Source organism: Camponotus vicinus, unplaced genomic scaffold, assembly GCF_025532165.1.
Source record: "Camponotus vicinus isolate PSW18456_S1 unplaced genomic scaffold, iyCamVici1.0 SCAF_9, whole genome shotgun sequence".
Taxonomy (NCBI): Eukaryota; Metazoa; Arthropoda; class Insecta; order Hymenoptera; family Formicidae; genus Camponotus; species Camponotus vicinus.
In genome coordinates this window covers 10,413,535-10,433,935 of record NW_028141981.1, presented here as the reverse complement: position 1 = coordinate 10,433,935, position 20,401 = coordinate 10,413,535, and the positions used below count along the sequence as shown (strand labels likewise).

General features: G+C 33.9%; 2 protein-coding genes across 5 annotated transcripts; one reads left to right on the top strand and one right to left on the bottom strand.

Moving 5' to 3' along the window:
* Window positions 1–135: 135 nt before the first annotated feature.
* Sstn (stepping stone) lies at window positions 136–6,325 on the bottom strand. The gene is made up of 5 exons (XM_083109215.1): window positions 5,325–6,325; window positions 4,815–5,043; window positions 4,457–4,734; window positions 4,072–4,375; window positions 136–3,985 (listed from the first exon to the last, which is right to left on the bottom strand). Exons 2-5 carry the CDS (start codon window positions 4,816–4,818, stop codon window positions 2,193–2,195), a joined length of 2,379 nt encoding a protein of 792 aa, XP_082965341.1. The 5' UTR covers window positions 4,819–5,043; window positions 5,325–6,325; the 3' UTR covers window positions 136–2,192.
* Window positions 5,630–20,167, top strand: Posh (SH3 domain containing ring finger posh). Of its 4 annotated transcripts, XR_014440477.1 has the most exons (14): window positions 5,630–7,036; window positions 7,133–7,247; window positions 7,335–7,433; window positions 7,522–7,658; window positions 7,721–7,859; window positions 7,931–8,254; window positions 8,368–8,663; window positions 8,749–9,098; window positions 9,181–9,380; window positions 9,512–9,654; window positions 10,130–10,297; window positions 11,930–12,043; window positions 12,215–12,454; window positions 14,596–20,167. XR_014440477.1 is itself a non-coding variant. In XM_083109212.1 (13 exons), the coding sequence occupies exons 1-13, from the start codon at window positions 6,555–6,557 to the stop codon at window positions 12,396–12,398; spliced, it is 2,751 nt and encodes a 916-aa protein (XP_082965338.1). In that variant the 5' UTR covers window positions 5,630–6,554; the 3' UTR covers window positions 12,399–20,167. The 4 variants fall into 4 exon arrangements, 3 of the variants coding, with proteins under 3 accessions (XP_082965338.1, XP_082965340.1, XP_082965339.1); XM_083109212.1 differs by having other exon boundaries at window positions 12,215–20,167; XM_083109213.1 differs by having other exon boundaries at window positions 5,635–7,036; window positions 7,733–7,859; window positions 12,215–20,167.
* The last annotated feature ends 234 nt before the right edge of the window (window positions 20,168–20,401 follow it).

The following is a 20,401-nucleotide window of genomic DNA, read 5'->3' as shown; positions in this document are numbered from 1 at the left end:
GTGTGTGTGTGTGTGTGTGTGTGTATTAATTTTATATATATATATATATGTGTGTGTGTGTGTGTGTGTGTGTATTAATTTTATATATATATATATATATATATATATATATATATATATATATATATATATATAAAATTTATTATTGAGAACACAATTATTGAATATAATATAATAGAATTTGACACATACACAAGTGGAAGATAAAGTTTTTAATAAAGTTATTAATTTCAATTTAGGAAACAAAAATATATATACATATGTAAATTCAAAATATACATAATATATCATATATATATCATAATATTATCATCCACTTGACATTTCGATAATAAAAGGCACTATTTAGGTCCCAATATTAGTCAATTAGCCGACATTAGGATCGATTCAGGATTTCATAATAAAATTTCCATCTAATTCGTTATTCTCTTTTCTCTCTATTCATTATACAGAGTGTCCCAATTAACGTGTGTCAAAGAAAAAATAAGTAGATCTCGCTAAACTGAATTAAAAAGTCGTATACCATTTTGCAAATAACCACATAAAATTTCGAGATATTAAAAAAGATCGGCTAATAAACGCGCGATCTACGTGGCTAGGCAGTCGACCATTCCAGCAAGGACGGCCCACCGCCTGCCCAAAACACAACGGTGAACATCGGGCGGTAGTGAAAAACGAAATAAAAATGACTTTTATAAACTTGTAAACCAAATCATTTATTTCTTTGGAGTTGTAATTTATTTTATAACAGTTCTGCAGTTTTGTATCAAATATACCAATAGGTTTTAGCAAATTAAAAGCAAAAAATCAATTTTTGAATACTCAAACTATCTGTATAAGAAAAGTAATGATCGGATCATATTTTTACGACATTTGCACGCAGTTTTGTAAGAAATTTTAATCACTTTCTAGTTAAATAATTATTTTTCAAATGAAAACCATTTTCAATATATAAAAATCAACATTGATTTTTAAAAAATTTTTGCAAAGCCGATCTAATAAGATTTCGGCACAGCATTCTTTCTATAAAAAAATCGTAGAACTTTTTCCTGTAAAATAATTATAATATTTCCTGTAAAATAATTATATATTTCCTGTAAAATAATTATATTTTAAATATTAATTTTTAAATGTTAAAAATGGTTTTTATTTGAAAAATAATTATTTGATTAGAAAGTGATTAAAATTTCTTACAAACCGCGTGGAGATATCGCAAAAATACGATCCGATCACTACTTTTCTTATATGAATTATAGTTTCAGTTTTCAAAAATCGATTTTTTGCTTTTAATTTGCTAAAACTATTGGTATATTTGACATAAAATTGCAGAACTATTGTAAAATAAACTATAACTTCAAAGAAATAATTTATTTTCATGATTTAGTGCGCTGCGTGAACTTTAAACATATTTTCAGATTCAATTTTTTTGTATCTAATCATCAAAATTATTTAAATTGTTTACACAAGATACTGGAACTATTTAAAAGAATGTTAGAATTCTAAAAAAAATTTTTATATTTTTAGATACGGTGTTTACAAGAGTCATTTTTACTTCGTTTTTCGCTCCTGCCCGTTAGTCACCATTGCGAGTCGTGTATTTCAGACAGACGGTGGGCCGTCCTTACTGGAAGGCCGACTGCCTAGCCACGCGAATCTCGCACTTATTTTAGCCGATCTTCTTTAATATCTCGAAATTTTACGTGGTTGTTTGCAAAATGGTGTAGGACTTTTTTAGTTCAGTTTAGCGAAATGTATTTATGGTTTTTCTTTGACGTACGTTAGCTAGGACACCCTGTATATATATTGTATATACGTTATACAAATTGTGTAAAATTTCTTAAAAAAAAAAAAGAAAAAAAGTGTGTGTATATACGTATTAAAAAGACTTCATGACAGCACTGTTCTACTTTTCGATCAATACTTTTTCTCTATTTTAAAAGTCAATCATTTATATATATATATATATTAATAATATTATATATTTCTATTATCATTGATGTAACGTGATCAATTGCAGTGTCGACAAATTGTTATAAATTTTTGTTATATATATGTATATGTCTTATATTAGTGCATTGTCTAAAAAGGAAATATTTAGGACCAGTCTTCGATTAAATTTTGTAAGCGTGTGAGTGTGTGTATGTGTAATAATAATAGTGATAGAGTATGAGTGAAGTATATGTCCTGTGCAATTATCTCAACGATGAGAGATAAGGTTGACAAGTCATGCGCTGCACAGGCTGATAGAGTCTTCTTTGTACTGGACTGGCGGTAACATTATCAATGTTTTGTGCAAAGTTATAGATATTGGGATTCCTAGACAAATCGCTAGAGCTAATTTCTGTAGGACGGTTCTCCTGTAGAGGAGAATCGTTTCTAGTTTGAGATTGCGTAGCGGCTTCGTTCCTTTTGCGGAATTTCGTCGAATACTTGTAAAAGTCCGACATTTCGAAAGGCTTCGTCACTTCTCTATACGGCTGATATTTCCCTGGTTGCACAACTGTGCAATTCTGCGGTGAACCTAATGATGGTCGTATCGCATCATCGCAAACATCTAAAGATGGTTTCGATTCGGCCGGTATCTCCAGCATCTTCGGTCTCGTCACAGACTGATCGTAACAAGCGTGTGGTTGTTTTGTGAGTTGCCGACACTCCTCGGACTTATCCCTATTGTGGCGATTCACCGGACTCATATTAGGCAATGGCGCACCACTTTGATTGTCCTTTCCGTTTTCATTGCCTGTCTTGATACGAACTGGCGGAGGACTTGATTGATAAGCGACCGTATTCTTATGAGCGACAATCAAATTACGATCTAAGCCTGCACTCGCTCCTGAATCTACGGATGTTTCGTACCATTCCTTCTGACGACTCTTACGATTATTATTATTATTATTATTATTGGCATATTCTGCGGCTGGCGCATCTTTACCGTCGTGCGAATCATGAGAATAATTCGACTGCCACGTCTCTACACTTCCCAAAGATTGCGTACGTAGCAGCATCTTGTTATGGTTGTTGTTCGCCAACGGCATTTGTTGTTCGGCCAACGGCAACAGATGAACAGAGTGATGCTGTTGGGATGACGTGACGATGTTACTGCTAGCGGATCCTTTGACGCCTGTCACGGCGACTGTGCGATAACGCGATTGCACGTCCGAATTCGTACCACTACTATTGTAATGAGCATTCCGCCGTCTGCGGTCTAGACTGCCAAATCTATCGGGTTCGTCGACGCTTACCCAGTGAATGTCATCATTGTGACGCACCCAATAGCCAGATAGTAGTTGCGTCTCGATTGACGCATTGCTAATTGCAGTGTGCCGCGGAATATTTTTGCCGCTGGACGAAGACGAGTCGCGGTCTCGCCTCAGTAAAGGCTGAGATTGCGCACTATTTTTATAATAAACTTGGTAATCAGTGATAGGCGTATAATGTGACGCACGAAAATCTTTTTCATAAGTTCCCTGACTCGTTCTTCGTACGACATCCGCGTTATCCAGATGCTTATACTCAATGGAACCTGTATATTGCGGTCTGTGACTTTCCTGTAATTGTTTCTGTTGCAGATGCTGGAGTTGTCGATAGCGCATTTGACGCTCATCCTCAGTATAGGTATTCGGCACGTAAGGTCGATAAGTTCTTTCGGTATCTGGATAATGTCCGCGAGACCCTCCGCTTCCGTGAGAATACGTACGAACGCGATATTGATCCGGCAAGATATAAATGTTGTGATTCTCATTGTGATCATGCTCGACGATCTTAATGTTCGAATGATCGACAGGGTTCGCACCGGGATAAGTACCACTATGATAATGATGATTGCAGATGTTCGATATATTCGATTGCTCCTCGTAGCCATGTCCGGAATATGTATTTGGTTTATCAGGAATACATTTGTCTTCAGGTCCTAACGGACTCAGACTGATACCAGGTTCATGGAGTATACCTCTTCCAGCAAATTTTGGAGTACTTATTTTGTTTCCTATCATATATGATGATATGTTACACACATAAGACACTATTCATAAGAACATTATTTAAAAATTTAATTAGTGATTTGAAAAATACCTGTACTATCTAACGGTGGTCGTGGTTTTTTCGTCCTATGTTTTACATTAACGTGCGAATGTGATTGCGTATTATAACTTCCTGTGTGGATCGGTAATTGCGCCGATCGATGGGTTTTTCCACGACTCTGCCTTATAAAGTTCAACTCCGTTTCTAACTCTTGCAGTCGTCGCTGGCTTTGCTGATAAGCAAATCTGTGCTTGCGTCGTGTAGCCTTGCTCTCTGTAGAGTCATTCACAATACTCAACGCAGTTTCCATAATTTCGAGTTGTACCTGCTTCTCCAATTCCAATTCTGACTCTTCCTATGAAAAATAATAATCAATATATTTATCAATGATTATATAAGTTACATTATCAGTTTTTTTAAAAAAAGATAATCTTACAGCATCGGCTGTTTTCAATACATTAACTGATTTTTGTGGGTACATAAATGTAACGTCTTTCCTACGAAAAGTTGGAGGACTTTCCCCAGGCTCCAAAGGTATTTCTGGAGGTAAAACTCCCGTTATCTCTGCCTCCTCCACACACAAGTTTTTCAATTCACTATTTTTTTGTGCAAGCTTCTCTTGCAAAGCCTCTCGGCGTTGACGTAACCATTGTAGTCTTGCGGATAATGCGTCATCTGCCAAGGCACCTGGCGCATTTTCGTTTCCTGCCATCACTAAGCATGTCAAAGAATAATTTTAGTATTGTTCTTAGTTATCAAAAGCTCACAGATTATATCGTGTTAGTTATACTCACCCATATTATTGGCAAAGATAGAACAAGTAGGTCAGCTGTAATCTCTTCATATGCTTTAATTAATATATTTTGACAACAGTATATCTTAAATTATAATGCCATTTTGTGACTTAACGAAAGTAACAAAAGTAACACTAAAGTATATTGCAAGAAAATTTTTAAAAATCAAGTATCTTTATACATAAAGACTCAATAGTCAATATACAAATCATCGGTACACCAGAAATTTCTGCAACATAAAAAATTATTTATAATGCTCGGGTTAAGCATTACAATCTACAAAGATGTATTCAGATTACTTCAGTTTATAAAGATGTCAGACATTTGTGATAAGATATAGAGAATATATAATATAGCTCGAATCTCTTACAATAGTGATTTTTGACAATTAGGTCAAACTTATTTTAATCAAAATTTAAGTAAATCTGATCAAACTGAATATAATTTAACACAACAGACAACTAGAGAACTTTTATTTTTTTAAGCCTTTCTTCTTAACTTTTTACTTACTAGTAAAATAACGATGCTTTTGATCCTTCAAAGATGTAATAGGATATATGCATAAAAAGGAAAACAATCGAAGAATACATACGACTTCAAAACTTTGCACGTTCGAGTCATGTATTTTTTTTGTTGCTGTATAAACACTTCTTCTTTTGCTACAAGAGCTAAAACGCTACTAACTTTTTTACCAGCATAGTTGCAGCTGCACCTTGTCGGTGCCTTTGATGAGTGTTGGGTCAAAACGGAGTGCGCGTGCGCAAAATAAATATGCGTCATAAGCATATAAAGTACATAGATGAACCTATGAGCGTAACAAAGATTTCTTTATACTAATTGGTTAATCAACGCAGCTGTAGAATGCAGTCGATTGGCGTTATAAATGATTCGTAATATTTCTCATAGTTTTTTATCTTTTTATAAGATTTTTCCTATAAATAATGTTTTATTTTTTGTTGTACGTAAGAATATTGTCACAAAAAATACTGTCAAATTGAACAGCGCATAACAATCAAGTTGCAGTATATTATTTGTCCGTTCGCGAATGATTTTTTAAAACACATCGAGAGGCGGAAACGCGACGCGCTTGATGAACGAAAGGAAAATCAACGGTGATCAACGACGACGACATCGTCATCGGCTTCGGCTTCATTGGGTGTGACAATGACGATGTCGCGGATAATGTATGGAGATCGCGCAACATTCGCTACCACTTGCTGGAATCGACGTGCGCGATTTGATCGATGTCGCGACTGCGATGTGCGCGAGACTGTCGCCGAGCGACAGCCAGAGAGACATTAATCAAGCCATCGGTTGATCGAGTGGATAAGCAGGTCTTATCCGGTATTATGTCCAGACACGTTTCTTCCCTCGTGCCATTCGAACGAGCGCGAGGGAAAAAGTAAAGAGAGAGAGAGAGAGAAAGAGAGAGAGAGAGAGCGAAGTGACGATTAAAAGGAATTGAATTTTTGCACCGCACAGTACCGGAACTGTAACCCGTCCATTTCTCTCTACGCGAGAACGAGAGTGCAATCGTAGAGCATTGCGTGTGCCCAAGAGAGACCGCCGGAAGGCGTGGAGCGGCAGGAAAGAGAGAGAGAGAGAGAGAAAGAAATGGGGAGGGAGTACGTTTCGATAGAACGGTGCAGCAACGAGGAATCCGGAGTAGGTAGGTAGATACCGACCTATCATCGGGTGGTGTGCGCGGTTCTTCGCGGGTGAAGGTGAAATTCAGTCACGATGGACGAATGTATGCTAAACGACTTGTTGGAGTGTTCGGTATGCTTGGAGCGACTTGACACCTCCAGCAAGGTCTTGCCATGCCAGCACACGTTTTGCAAAAAGTGCTTGGAGGAGATCGTGAGCACTCATCGTGAGTTACGTTGCCCGGAATGCCGAGTGCTCGTGGACGCCAAGGTGGACGATCTGCCGCCAAACGTGTTGCTGATGCGCATCCTCGAGGGGATGCGCAACGCCGCGCCGAAGAACCAAGCCAAGTCCGCGTTGTCGAGGTCTTCCGGTGGCACGGCCGCGCCGCAACGACTGTTCGGCGGCCACCAGGTCGCTCCAGCGCCCATAGTGACCGCCAATCTCGTCCCCGCCGTCGCTATCGCTTCCGAACCGGCGATACGACATTCTAATGCCGCCGCTAAGCAGGTGCACTTGCACAATCAACAGGCGTACGGAAGGGCGATCTACGATTATGTTTCCAAGGAGGCAGGGTACGTTCTATGTTTTGTTGCTATGTACCTGTAATTTATTTCACAATATTTGCTCTTATAATATATAGTTATTATTAATGTCATTTATTTTTTTAGCGACTTGAGTTTCAAGAAGGGTGATATAGTCATACTTCGAAAGAAAATTGATAAGAATTGGTATTTTGGGGAATGTGGCAATAATCATGGTGTCTTTCCGCTTTCTTATATTCAGGTATAAAAATTCTATTCAAAATATTCTATTCTCCATTTGCTATTGTTCACTTTAATTTATTGTAATTTATAATATCGTGACTTGCAGGTGATGACACCTTTAACGCCACATGTACCTCAATGTAAAGCGCTATATGATTTTAGAATGACAAATGATGATGAAGATGGTTGTCTAACCTTTAATAAGGTATTTTGCGTTGTGTTTTTTCAAATACCTTAACTATTTGCGTATTATTATATATATATGTAGAAAATATGTATAAATATATTCTCAGGGAGAAGTCATCAGTGTTATCAGAAGAGTAGATGAAAATTGGGCCGAGGGTAAACTCTTGGATAGAATTGGCATCTTTCCATTAGCTTTTGTAGAACTGAACAGCGTCGCTAGGGCTCTGATGAAACTTTCCACTAAGTAAGTAAAACGATTAATCGATATAATTGTATCATATTTTGAGCAAATATATATTTAAATAGTCGCTTAATCAGTGTACAGCCAGGACCGTCGAGATTAGCTCCACCAACTCCAACGAATGAAGAAACCACGCCATTAATACCAACCGATCATACGCGTAATGTACAAACTACCAGCCAATCTCGATCACAATTGGTACAAGTGAGTTAAAATGTTGTAATCTTTTGAATTAGTTGCGCGAGATAAATATATTTTGACATTGTATCTTGCAGAATGCCGCGTTACCAGTATCCGATTCTGTCTCAAATGTCTCGTCTGGCGGCAGCTCTACAACCACTACTCCAAATACACCCAATAGTTCGACTACGTCCAGTAGTTCCAGTACTGCTCCAAGCAGCCCTGGTAGTCCCGCGACATCACCGCCTGCAGTTGGGAATAGACATAATGTTAAACGTCATAGTTTCACTGCCGTTAATACAGGTCATCATGCTCATCCCCATCATAGACATAGCGCTGAGATACTTAGTCCTCCAATAGACAATGCTCCTAATAACGCCAATAATAGTGGAGGCAATGAATCATTTTCCTCCTTACAAGTAAGAAAATATATTTTCTATTCTTTTTTTTTTAATTTCAATATTTCTCTTTCTCTTTCATTTTCTTCTTTTTGATAAGAGTTCTATATTAAATAAATTTTTTTTTATTTTAGGTCAACAGTTGTACAGATCACAATCTTCGTCATAGACGAAGCGGTAGTAGCGATCTCGTTCTTGCCCAGCAGAGTGTACCCACTAATCAGACTTCCAGCGCATCTGGCGCGACACATTTACCAGCGGCATACATAGCATTATATCCGTACAAGCCTCAGAAAGCGGATGAACTCGAGTTGCGAAAGGGTGGAATTTATATGGTGACGGAACGTTGTCAAGATGGATGGTTCAAAGGAACATCCAATCGCACCCAGAAATGCGGAGTCTTCCCTGGAAATTATGTTGCACCTGCTAAGTATGTTTATTTCTTTATTACATTCTCCGAATCGCAAGCATGTCTATAATCAGCCGTGTATCAAGTCTTCGATATCCGATTACAGATGTCAACGCGGATTATGTCGCGGATCGCCAAACGCACCGAGCCAACATCAAGTTTCACCATTATCAAACGCCGTATCGAATGCCGAGTCACGCTTGGCTGTGACATATACGAAGAGCAAAGGTCCCGCACCACAACCTTCTTATAATCCTCGCGCACTGCCGCCGCCTGAATTACCGCCGCGCGCTATCAGTCCCTCTTCGACGACCGTATCTTCACCCTGGCACGGCAGCGCTGGCCAGCCGAGTCAAGGGTCAAATCAGGAAACTAGTCCACCGCGACACAATGACCAAAACGCAATCACCAATCCGCTCGGACGTAGTCATAGCGTAGTAATGACTTCAAATATCCGTATGTGTTTCGAGTATATTATATTGTCTCGTAAATAAGCGCTCTTTTATATGATCTATTTAATCATATCATATCTTTCTAGCTTCGCCTGGTAAACAAATTGCGGTATCTGCATCGCTACAACCGCCTGTTGGTCTCAATAGCGCTAATAATGGCTGTAGCAGTGCTACTATTTCCGTTCCTTCCTCTTCCGCAAGCGATATGAATAGAAGCCCGAACAATACTTTGCGAGTAGCAGCTTCCTCGAATGCAGCCGCAGCTGCGTACAGAACCACGGAAAAGGTATTTTACTTCTAATATTTACTTCTATTTTACTTCTAAGAGAAATACACATATACATATACATATATATTTATATGCGTATCATTCTGACAATATCATACAATATTACACATATATATTATTAATTACAGCCAAAGGAAAAAAAGGATAAATGTGTCTCTTTAATGCGGCGCTTGACCAATATTAAAAAGTCCAAATCTCCTCCACCAGCGACATATTCGATGGATAATCCTGTATTCGACGACGGTAATTCCGTCAATCCGATGCATGTCCGGTGAGTAATTTTCATCGCAAAATTACTAATACGTGTACGTATGTGCATAATTTATATTATTATCTAGAAATCTAGAACAACAAAATTTATTCTTTAATGTGCACGTTAATCGATTTAATTTGATGTGTATGCTAATTTCCGCATGTATATGTATTGTGTATACATCATGGGAATAATGTTTCCACATTATCGCACAATGTTTACATGTACGTGCGCGTATATACATATAATGTATATACATATAATGAATGTTTGTCAAAGTGTTTTAATGTTTAAATAAAAATGTTTTTTTATTGCAAAAATCGTTGCATGATCGGCATCGCCATATTTATGCACACATGTAGAAAGTGGTGAGCAATCACTCACGAATAATGTAACCGTTTATTTTAACATCATGCTTTGCGCATGACATAAACTGCACGCTTTGAAATGTTTCTCTAATAAATTGTATTGGGGAATGGGGCGACAATCGCAGATCGGGATCTTGTCCAAGTCAGTTGCTACAGGTGATACCTACACAGGAATTAAATGCTTCAAACAGCCAACATCGCTTATGTCCAGGCTCTGTGCAAGGACATGTCACATCTTCACAGAGATTGAAATACAAAGAGAGACCCTCCTTACCAGTATCAGTAATTCAGAGGTTAGTCGTTTGTAATGCAAATCAGATAACAGATAAATTATAATGAACTATAAAGTATATAACATAAAAAATACGTATATATTTTTTTAATAAAATTAGCAATATATTATATATATTATATATATTTTTTGCGACAATAGTAAATATTTGATATTTTTATGGAAGCTATTGTACAGGATGACAATTATTTTCAATAAGAGATAAACTTATATAAAGTTCAAATTCTTTTATTTTAAGCAATGAATCCTTAATTTTTATGGTAAAGAGACATTTTGTGTGTAAGTCAATATACACATTTGAAAATTTTGTATAATCCTATCTGACTATATTTTTTACATTAGCATTTGCAATTGATTGTGTGATAGAACTACATTTCATTTTCAGGTAAGCCTAGAAATCTTTAGAGAAAAAGAGAGATTATTTTTACATAGTTTATTTTATACTGTTGTATAACTGACATAAATAATATATTTATATATCATAGATTTTAAGCATACTTGCAAGAGATAAAATTTATCTTTTATAAAGATATATAGATAGCAAAATAAAATTTAGAAAATTAAAGGAACATTGATTATATATATAAATATATTTTGCATGTTTGGAAAATTTATTGTGATAATAATGGATATTTGTTACACATGCTTGTGAGGTCAGTTACAAAAAGCAGAGCAGGTGAATCTGATAGATTTTAATTTATTATGGGAAAACCTAATTTTTTTAAATATTTCTGCTAATCGTATAGTACTAGTTTTCAAATCCATTTTCGATTTCACCGCCGCACGATTTCTTTTTATTGAAATATACAAGTATGAAGTTATAAGAAAATTTATGTTAAAGAAAATTTATACGTAGGCATCAATAGGACAGAACCATATTAGATCCGCTATCTTGAACTTTGAAAAGTCTTACATCTGTCAGGTTCGGTTGTTTAAAAAAGTCCTGTAGAAATATATCTAATATAGTTGTTACAAATTTTGATGAATTTTTCTAAATTTTATACCTTATCCAAATATTGATTCGTGATAAGGCAAAGAGGTATCACAGTTGACTTGGAATGACTTATTGGAACTCTTTGCATGATCAATCTTGTATATCTCAGCGAAAAAAATCGTGCAGCAGCAATCAAATGTGGATTTGAAAAGTGAATACTATACGCCGAAAAGTGAGTACTATACGCCATTGGCAGAAATTTTCCAAAAATTAGGTTCCCCCATAATAAAATTCATAAAATTGGTCAAAATAGCTATTTTTAAACTATTTAACCACAAATTGATCAAAAACCTGACGTGCTGGAGAAATTCTACGGCCAGATTCGTTTTCAGTATCAAAAAATCTATCAGATTTACCTACTCTGCTTTTTGTAACTAACAAAATCTAGAATTTCGCAGGCCTGTGTTATTTATTATATGGCTATTAATAATTATCTTTGTGTATGAAATATATTTTTGAATATATTTTATTTACTTATATATGTGTGTGTTTGTGTATGAGGTCTTAATGAACTTATTTAGTGTACAATGTTAATCATGCACATCATGTTCATATTAAAAATTATTGTATATTCTATAGTTTTGTATATATTGTAACAATAATTTTTTTATATACATTATTCTCTTTATTCTTACCTAGATCCAGTGAATCTGGTGCAATGGTGTGTCCCACTGTTGGAAATCATCATCGTAAGAGTAACTCTTTAGACGCTGGGATGGGAAAACAAACAAAACAACAGTCGTCACGCGATCGGTAAGAGTTATTCTATCTCTCAGATTTATCGTCGCGATTATAAAAATTTGTTACGTTTTCACTTGTCAGGTTTGATTTTGATAATTAATTTTAATTATGATTTTTAATTATTATTACTTATTTAATGATGAATAATGATATTTAATGATGATTAACTGTATTTATTTTCAGTGATCGAGTGTACAGATTTCGTTGTATTGTACCGTATCCACCTAATAGCGAATTTGAACTGGAGCTCCGCGTAGGAGATATAATATACGTACATAAGAAGCGTGATGACGGATGGTACAAGGGTACGCAACAACGCACCGGTCGTACAGGACTATTTCCGGCAAGTTTTGTAGAAGCTTTCTGAGACCCAACACAAAGTCGCTTAGTGTTAGAAACTTGTATATAAACTCGGCCTTTTGTGTAAGTACCATATATATTACGTATATATACCGTATATATTCGTAAAAACAGGAATTGCATCCTGACATGAAGATTATGTGTATAGCATGCATGCTGTACATATTTGTTGCTGATTTCCTTGGATTTTAGAAATTATTATCGGTTTCAATGAATTATGTGCATACATAATATATACATGTATGCTGTATTTGTGACTATGCAATGTAATATGCAAATGAAATTATTATACCTTATATAATTGCAATGATGAGAAAATCGGCAACAAAGCAGTACCACCAAAAAGTATAAGAATGCGCCACAAACTTGACACATTACCAATGTATGTATAATAGATATAAATAATTGATATATGTCAAGTTAAGGAACATATTAGTGCAGTGAATGTAATAGGAAATTTTAGTGCAATATAATTATATGCATATTTTACGTAAATATGCAATGAAATGAGAGACAAAGGATAATAGAAATATGTAACATATGCGTATTGAGACTACCCGGAAAACTTATACTGCCATTCGGTAATGTAGGCTGATGTAATGAAATGATGAATTCATTATTGTGCGCGACGTTACTGCCATTTGCAAAGATAAGGAAAAAAATACTAGTTTTTTATTTTAAAAGCTATTGATTTTTAAAAACTTACTTGCTATCTCTTCAATATGTCCATGACATACAAGAGAGATTATATATAAGTTGTGTAATAAGTATACATACATAAAGTCATTCATGACAAGATAAAAAAGATTAATGAATAAGTAATAAAGAAATTGGCTCATTTTTACAAATGTCCAAATACTTGCGTTTATGTCAGTTTGTATTAGTTTGTGTCTTGAAAGATTTAAAAAATTGTAGATTTAATATTATTGATCAATACTTTTTTTATTTTAAGTTTTATGTCTAATATCGACTTCATTAATCTGCCCTTGTGAATCGGTTTATTAGCTTAAATGATTTATTATATTTAAAAAGAGAAATTAAGTCAGTTTTTTAAATATTACTTGAAAACAAAGTTGTCATTTTATTAAAAGAAGAATTTTATTATAAACTTGTTTATTTTTTTCTTCTTAATTTATTCGATCATTATTATTTATTATATTATATGTATAGATTTTATACTATGTTTGATAACGCGTTTACTTCACTTTTGTAAAAAAGAAATACAGGCGCTTACAAACAAGGAACATAAGCGATTTACATTTGCATTAATATTATTTAAGACTGAACTTTATGTTTCGAAATTGTTAATTATTAAATTAATTTGAAATTGTTAAATTAAGAAAATGTTTTTTAGTAGATATATTCATTACAATATCATGCAAAGGAAAATGTTCCATTTTAAAGCAGTTTGGATTGCTGTAGATAATTTAGCTAAGGCTAAATAATCTATTTAGAAAATGGCCTTGATGCGCAAAGTTGATGTAGTGCTATACTTCACATATATGTGTATATACTGTTTTATAACTCAATTTATAACTTGTTTTTTAATTTATAAAGTTATATACAAGCATCCATGGCATGACAATGAATTAGTTATTTAAAAAGCTAATTCAAAATAAATACGAAATAAATTAGTGCTTCCATTATCTAATTAGTACTCAATATTTAGATGAATTTTGTTATGTTCTCTATTTTTTATTATTATTATTAAAGCAATTTTACTCTATTGATTTTTATAAAACTTTATACATGCATTGTTGAAAAATTTATTTTACTAATTACGACTATTATATTAACTTTTGCAATTATCTTTTATAAAGTTATATTAAATTGCAACAACTTCAATTTCAATATGTTATTCAATGATTTTGTTTACATCAAACTAATATATATACAGTCCATGTGTATAAATATAAAAAAATATATATACACACACGCATCCATAAAATGCTCAATTCATTTATACATACATATATATATATATATATATTTATACATTTGTGATTGAATTTAGAAGTATATATATTGCACAAATCCACAATTATGAGCAAGAAACATACGCCATATACATACATGGTATAATTTATCGCATATGTACATGTATATGCATATGTACATGATATAAACGTATATTTATATTAATTATGATATATTTAATGACATTTATATGTAATTATAATTTTATTATAATCTTGATATTGTAGGAGTCTGCAGATGTTTTGTCACCTGAAAATAGACAGAATTCTATGTACAACGAAGTATAATGTAACAAAAACACATATATAGTACGACATATTGTAAAGTATAAATAGTACATACAGGGGATTCCAGCTATCGCGTGCCAAAGAAAAACCATAAGTAGATGTCGCTAAACTTAACTAAAAAGTCCTATACCATTTTGCAAAAACCCACGTAAAATTGTGAGATATTAATTACAAAAGATCGGCCAATTCGCGTGAGTGAAAGCGTGCGGCGAGAAAAGCCGTCCCACTGTAACTTGATATTAGGCATGCGGGGAAGTGGTGGGCGGAGCTTACTCACCAAGGCTGTGTTCCAAAATTCACTGCCAGTACTGAAAATCTATAGTGTACGTCACGTAAACTATAGATTTTCAGTACTGGCAGTGAATTTTGGAACGCAGCCCAAGTAAACTTACGTATCGCTGAAACGCCGCCATCATGTTTTGGAAAGCGCCTCATCCGCTGCTTCCTCGCACGCCTAGTATCTTCTTCTTCTTCTTCTGTCGTGGCACTGGGCAATATTAATCTTCGCCCATGCTGCCAGATATCTTCATTGCGTTCAAAGTTCCAATAGATGGAAGACACAATTCATCCGACCAGAGAGTGAATGGCCAAATTATACAAGCACATTAGTCTTATGGAAAAAGGTTAAAACAGGATTTATGATTTTAACAGAAGGATTTTTTAAAAGTTCAAAAATACTGTAAGGAGGGGGGTACGCCTAGTATCAAGTTACAGTGGGACGCCCTTTCTCGCCATGCGCTTTCACTCGTGCGAATTGGCCGATCTTTTTTAATTAATATCTCGAAATTTTACATAATTTTTTTGCAAAATGATGTAGGACTTTTTAGTTCAGTTTAGTGATATCTACTTAGGTTTTTCTTTGGCGCGCGATAGCTGGAACTCCCTGTATAAAGATTATTTACTTGTATACAGCTCTCTCTCTCTCTCTCTCTCTCTCTCTCTCTCTCTCTCTCTCTCTCTCTCTCTCTCTCTCTCTCTCTCTCTCTCTCTCTCTCCCTCTCCCCCTCCCCTCCCCTCCCCTCCCCTCCCCTCCCCATCTAATCAGAATATTTATTATTAATTTAATGAAATCAAATTCACACACACAAAAACACATGCACTTCAATGTTATTTTAATTCTGTAAACATTATTAATTCTATCCCTAACTAATTGATGCGCAACATGTAAAATGTTAAATATAATTTTGATATCTGCAAAATTCTACGATATGAAGAATTTCATTGTCTTTATTGAAATACAAAGTAAAATAGAACAACAATTTATGTTATCATCACGCAAAAATCGTACAAAGGATAACGAAAGCGTCCACTTCTGTCCTTTGAAATAAACAAAAAAGTGTTAGCTGCAAGTTTATGACTGAATGATTTACTCCGATTATCAAATCGGAGAAAATGAAGAAAAAAAGAAAAGATTGTCATGATCGATAAGATCAACGAAACTTACTGATATCGATGAAATCTAATATGAATACCAGCAAAATGTGACTTACAGATATTGAATGTCTGCATACACATGCGAAAAGCTGTTATTTTATAGTTTTGAATGAAAAGTGGCTGAATATATTTTTTTATATATCAGTCACAATTCGGCGTGAAAAAAAGAAAACCGATCGATCGTTGAATCGAATTTAATCGAGTGTTAGAATTAGTGAGGAAAAAAATATCTCTTACACTCTTTTATGCGAGGGGCCATACTGGGCATGCTGTAATAAAGTCGGCAGTCTTGTAACGCGATATTTAGAAAAAAAATCGAAAAAAACGATAGAAAATAAAATATACTATAATATATATATACGTATTTATATATGGAAGAAAAAGAACTTGTCTATTTGTGTTCATGCGCGTATCATTCGAATCATTATTATACTCTATCGCATTTATATCATTCAAGTCATTTTAATGTCATTACGCACAATGTATTGCATATGTTTTGCATTTCAATTTTGCATATCCATCTCTGATAAATATGTAAGCATATATAAGCATAATTTTCGTAGTTTTTTTACACCTTCCTTGAGGTACATCTTCTATCAGTCTTTGTGACTTCTCCGTAGATGATTAAATTATACAATTGAATTCCTTAAGTTATACATATATTTGGAAGAAAACTATGTAGAAACTTATTTATAGACATACGTATGTGTGTTTTATATATGATGTACACTTAAATAATTTATTATTAATGGTTCGTATATATACATATATAAATGATACTGTTTGCTGCGGGCGGTATATCCAGATTGACCATAACGAGAGACTAATTTATTATATCATTATATGTGCATTGTGCGCACGAAAAATGCGACATGATCATGTGTAAAATCGTTCTTCGCATACTGTAACATTGATTTAACATTGTTGCCCGTTCATTTTTTAAGAGCCACAATGTGTTTACAAAATCATTGTTCGTAGCAATAGTCTTAAATCAATGTACGTATGTGCAAACGTCTCTGTGGGTTGTAAATATGTTATTACTGCAAAATATCTGGCATTCCCGCGACGGTAAAGTAAAATTATGACATTATATCCTCTCTCGTATACGTAAGGACAATGGCTCTCTTGCGTTTCGCGTAAGTCAGAATCTGTACTACATTACAGAACAGATATATAGGTAGCATAGAGAATGTGTAAGATGAAGAGTCAAGAGCCTTTGTTTAGACCAAATGTGTTTCTAGCACTTCTTTCGTAAGGATAAATTTAGAGAATAGTCATTATATACCGATTACTACCTTTACATGCTACTTACGCTATTCGGTATTTTGTCACTAACGTAATAATGTTCCAACACAAAAATCTATGTCGATGTCGTGTCCAAGCGTATAATTTACATATAGAAATATAGATATTATTTAATATTTAAATAACACATATAAAGTCTGTAATAAATCCTTCATAGACTATCACAAATGGTGAGTATATATACCCCATGTTAACACTGTATTTCCTTTCTTTTATCGAATCATTCTTTTATTACACATTATATATTCTTTTATTAATGCTCGAAATTAATATTATCAAATATTTAATTTTATCATAAATAATTGTTATAATAGGAAATCAGAAATCAATAATTCGGATACATATATATTATACAGGACGACCGTATCAGCAGTTTTTTAAGAAAACGTATTTTCGTGAAAAATGTTTCATACAAAAGTTGTAGGGCTCTAAATGGTGCATTATATAATAATATTAGTACGATCTTGAATAGCACCATCAAGGTCACATAAAAAAATCACTTTGAATTTTTTAAATAAAATCCCCTATTTTTCATTAAGTACTTTCCGAGTTATGAGGCTTGAAATAATTTCTTAATTTTACATAAAATATTTAGTAAAATATTCAACCATAAAACTATAAAATATCTAGTAAAATATTCATTTTTCGATTACCTTACCTTAATATTTTTATATACAAAACAATGAGAGAAATCAATTGATGTAAAGAAAAAAAACTGCTGATACGGCCCTGGCAAAAATGAGACGTTTGTTTGGCGTTTACATGAACGTTTGTGGAAGTTCGTCGAGAGTTTAAAAACGATTAGTAAAGAGTTTGTAGAACAAAAATTGCAACACTGCAGCGTTTAAAAGACGTTTGTACGTTATAGCGTAAACGTAAACGTTTGAAAAGTCTGAGTAAACTCTGTACACGAAGATGTATCAACGTTTACTGAACGTACTCTGAAAAATGTTACCTCAGCATTGCAAAACTTTCATGTAATATTATATAAAGAGTTTGTAGAACAAAAATTGCAACACTGCAGCGTTTGATAAGCATTCAAAACCCAACAGCGTTACCCTGGCGAAAATAAGAAACTTTATAAAGCGTTAACAACCGTTGAGTGAGGGTTTTCTGAGAGTTTATATGCTTTTCAAACTTTGTAAGAGCACTTACATAACGCTGTTGGGTTTTGAATGCTTATCAAACGCTGCAGTGTTGCAATTTTTGTTCTACAAACTCTTTATATAATGTTACATGAAAGTTTTGCAATGCTGAGGTAACATTTTTCAGAGTACGTTCAGTAAACGTTGATACATCTTCGTGTACAGAGTTTACTCAGACTTTTCAAACGTTTACGTTTACGCTATAACGTACAAACGTCTTTCAAACGCTGCAGTGTTGCAATTTTTGTTCTACAAACTCTTTACTAATCGTTTTTAAACTCTCGACGAACTTCCACAAACGTTCATGTAAACGCCAAACAAACGTCTTATTTTTGCCAGGGTATGTAAGTGCTCTTACAAAGTTTGAAAAGCATATAAACTCTCAGAAAACCCTCACTCAACGGTTGTTAACGCTTTATAAAGTTTCTTATTTTCGCCAGGGGGTCGCTCTGAAACACTATACAGTGTGCGTGCGTGCATGCGTGCGTGCGTGCGTGCGTGCGTGCATATACAGTACGAAAAATTTTAGATGATTCTTTGTCGAAAATTTAGGAGGGTTTTTTATATAAACATACTCCTACATCCCTCCCTGTAGAGTTACATTCCTCCAAAAATGGGAGTAAAAATTAGGTTTTTATTTTTTCCTCAAATTGGGAACAAGTTAAAGAAATGAAATTAGGTGGATATTTGCTACTAGTGAAAAGGTTATTTATTAATATTTTTTTCAGCCTTCCGTATTGTTATAAGGGGATGAAACTAGCAACTCCTATTCAATTTTTATTAGAACTTTTTAATGGGCCGGAATATGATCATCTAAAAATATGTATTAAAAAGTTTGATTTATTTAGAAACTTTTTTATTTATTTTATTTTTTTCATAAAATCAGTAGTTTTTAAGAAAAAAAAATAAAATACGTTATCGTGCACAACACGAAGCTAAATAGCATAGATTTCGAATAGATTCGAAGCATAGGTTATGAGAAGTTAAATTTTAAAATAAAAATAAAATTAGAGTAAATATTGGGAAAATTGGAACAAAAGCAAAATTATAATTAAAAACCTGAAAACCTAAAAAATAAAAACCTAATTTTTGCCCCCATTTTTGGAGGAGTGTAACTCTATAGGGAGGGATGTAGGAATATATGTTTATATGAAAAACCCTCCCTTAATTTTTGACAAAGAATCATCTAAAATTTTTCGCACTTATTAAGAAACACCCTGTATATAAGTATGTATGTATATAGGCATATATACAGGGTGAGTCAAAAGTATGTGTTAAAAATTTGTGAGCGTGTTCCTGGATAAAAGAAGAACAAATGTTCATATGAATATATGGTCGTAAATGCTTCGTTATCGAAATAATGGACATAAATTAGCAGTATCTACTATGCTCATTAAAAGAAAGGGAAAAGGAGTCGTTTGGTTTATTCTTCTGTCTTCTGTGTGTATTTCCTGTAATAGCGTTTGTTTGTAAACAAATTGATTCGTTTCTGTACGATGGAGCTCCATCATATTTCTCGTGTTTTCGAACGAGTGCGCCAGTTATGTAGATGTTGTGCTCAAATATGTCTCTTGTAAAAAACAACAAAACTGTGAACGTTCAAATAAATCATTATTTGATACTGCTAATTTATGTCCATTATTTTGATAACGAAGCATTTGCGATTATATGTTCATATGAACATTTGTTCTTCTTTTTTATCCAGGAACATGCTCACAAATTTTTAACACATACTTTTGACTCATCCTGTATATATGTATATTATGTATGTGCAAACATATACACACATATTTTTTTCGAGTAAGTTATTTAATTGTATGAAATTGATCGATAATCTGATACGGAATCTTTTAAATTTTCGC

What these genes read in the sequence shown, in the direction of transcription:
- Sstn (XM_083109215.1), bottom strand. An exon ending in TATTGAAAACAGCCGATGCT is followed by an intron (nt 4,376 to 4,456) that starts GTAAGATTATCT and finishes TATTTTTCATAG; the next exon opens with GAAGAGTCAGAATTGGAATT. An exon ending in ACCACCGTTAGATAGTACAG is followed by an intron (nt 3,986 to 4,071) that starts GTATTTTTCAAA and finishes CATATATGATAG; the next exon opens with GAAACAAAATAAGTACTCCA.
- Posh (XM_083109212.1), top strand. Translation starts at nt 6,555, where the DNA reads ATGGACGAATGTATGCTAAACGACTTGTTGGAGTGTTCGGTATGCTTG. An exon ending in TATGTTTCCAAGGAGGCAGG is followed by an intron (nt 7,037 to 7,132) that starts GTACGTTCTATG and finishes TTATTTTTTTAG; the next exon opens with CGACTTGAGTTTCAAGAAGG. An exon ending in GTCAATCCGATGCATGTCCG is followed by an intron (nt 9,655 to 10,129) that starts GTGAGTAATTTT and finishes CGACAATCGCAG; the next exon opens with ATCGGGATCTTGTCCAAGTC.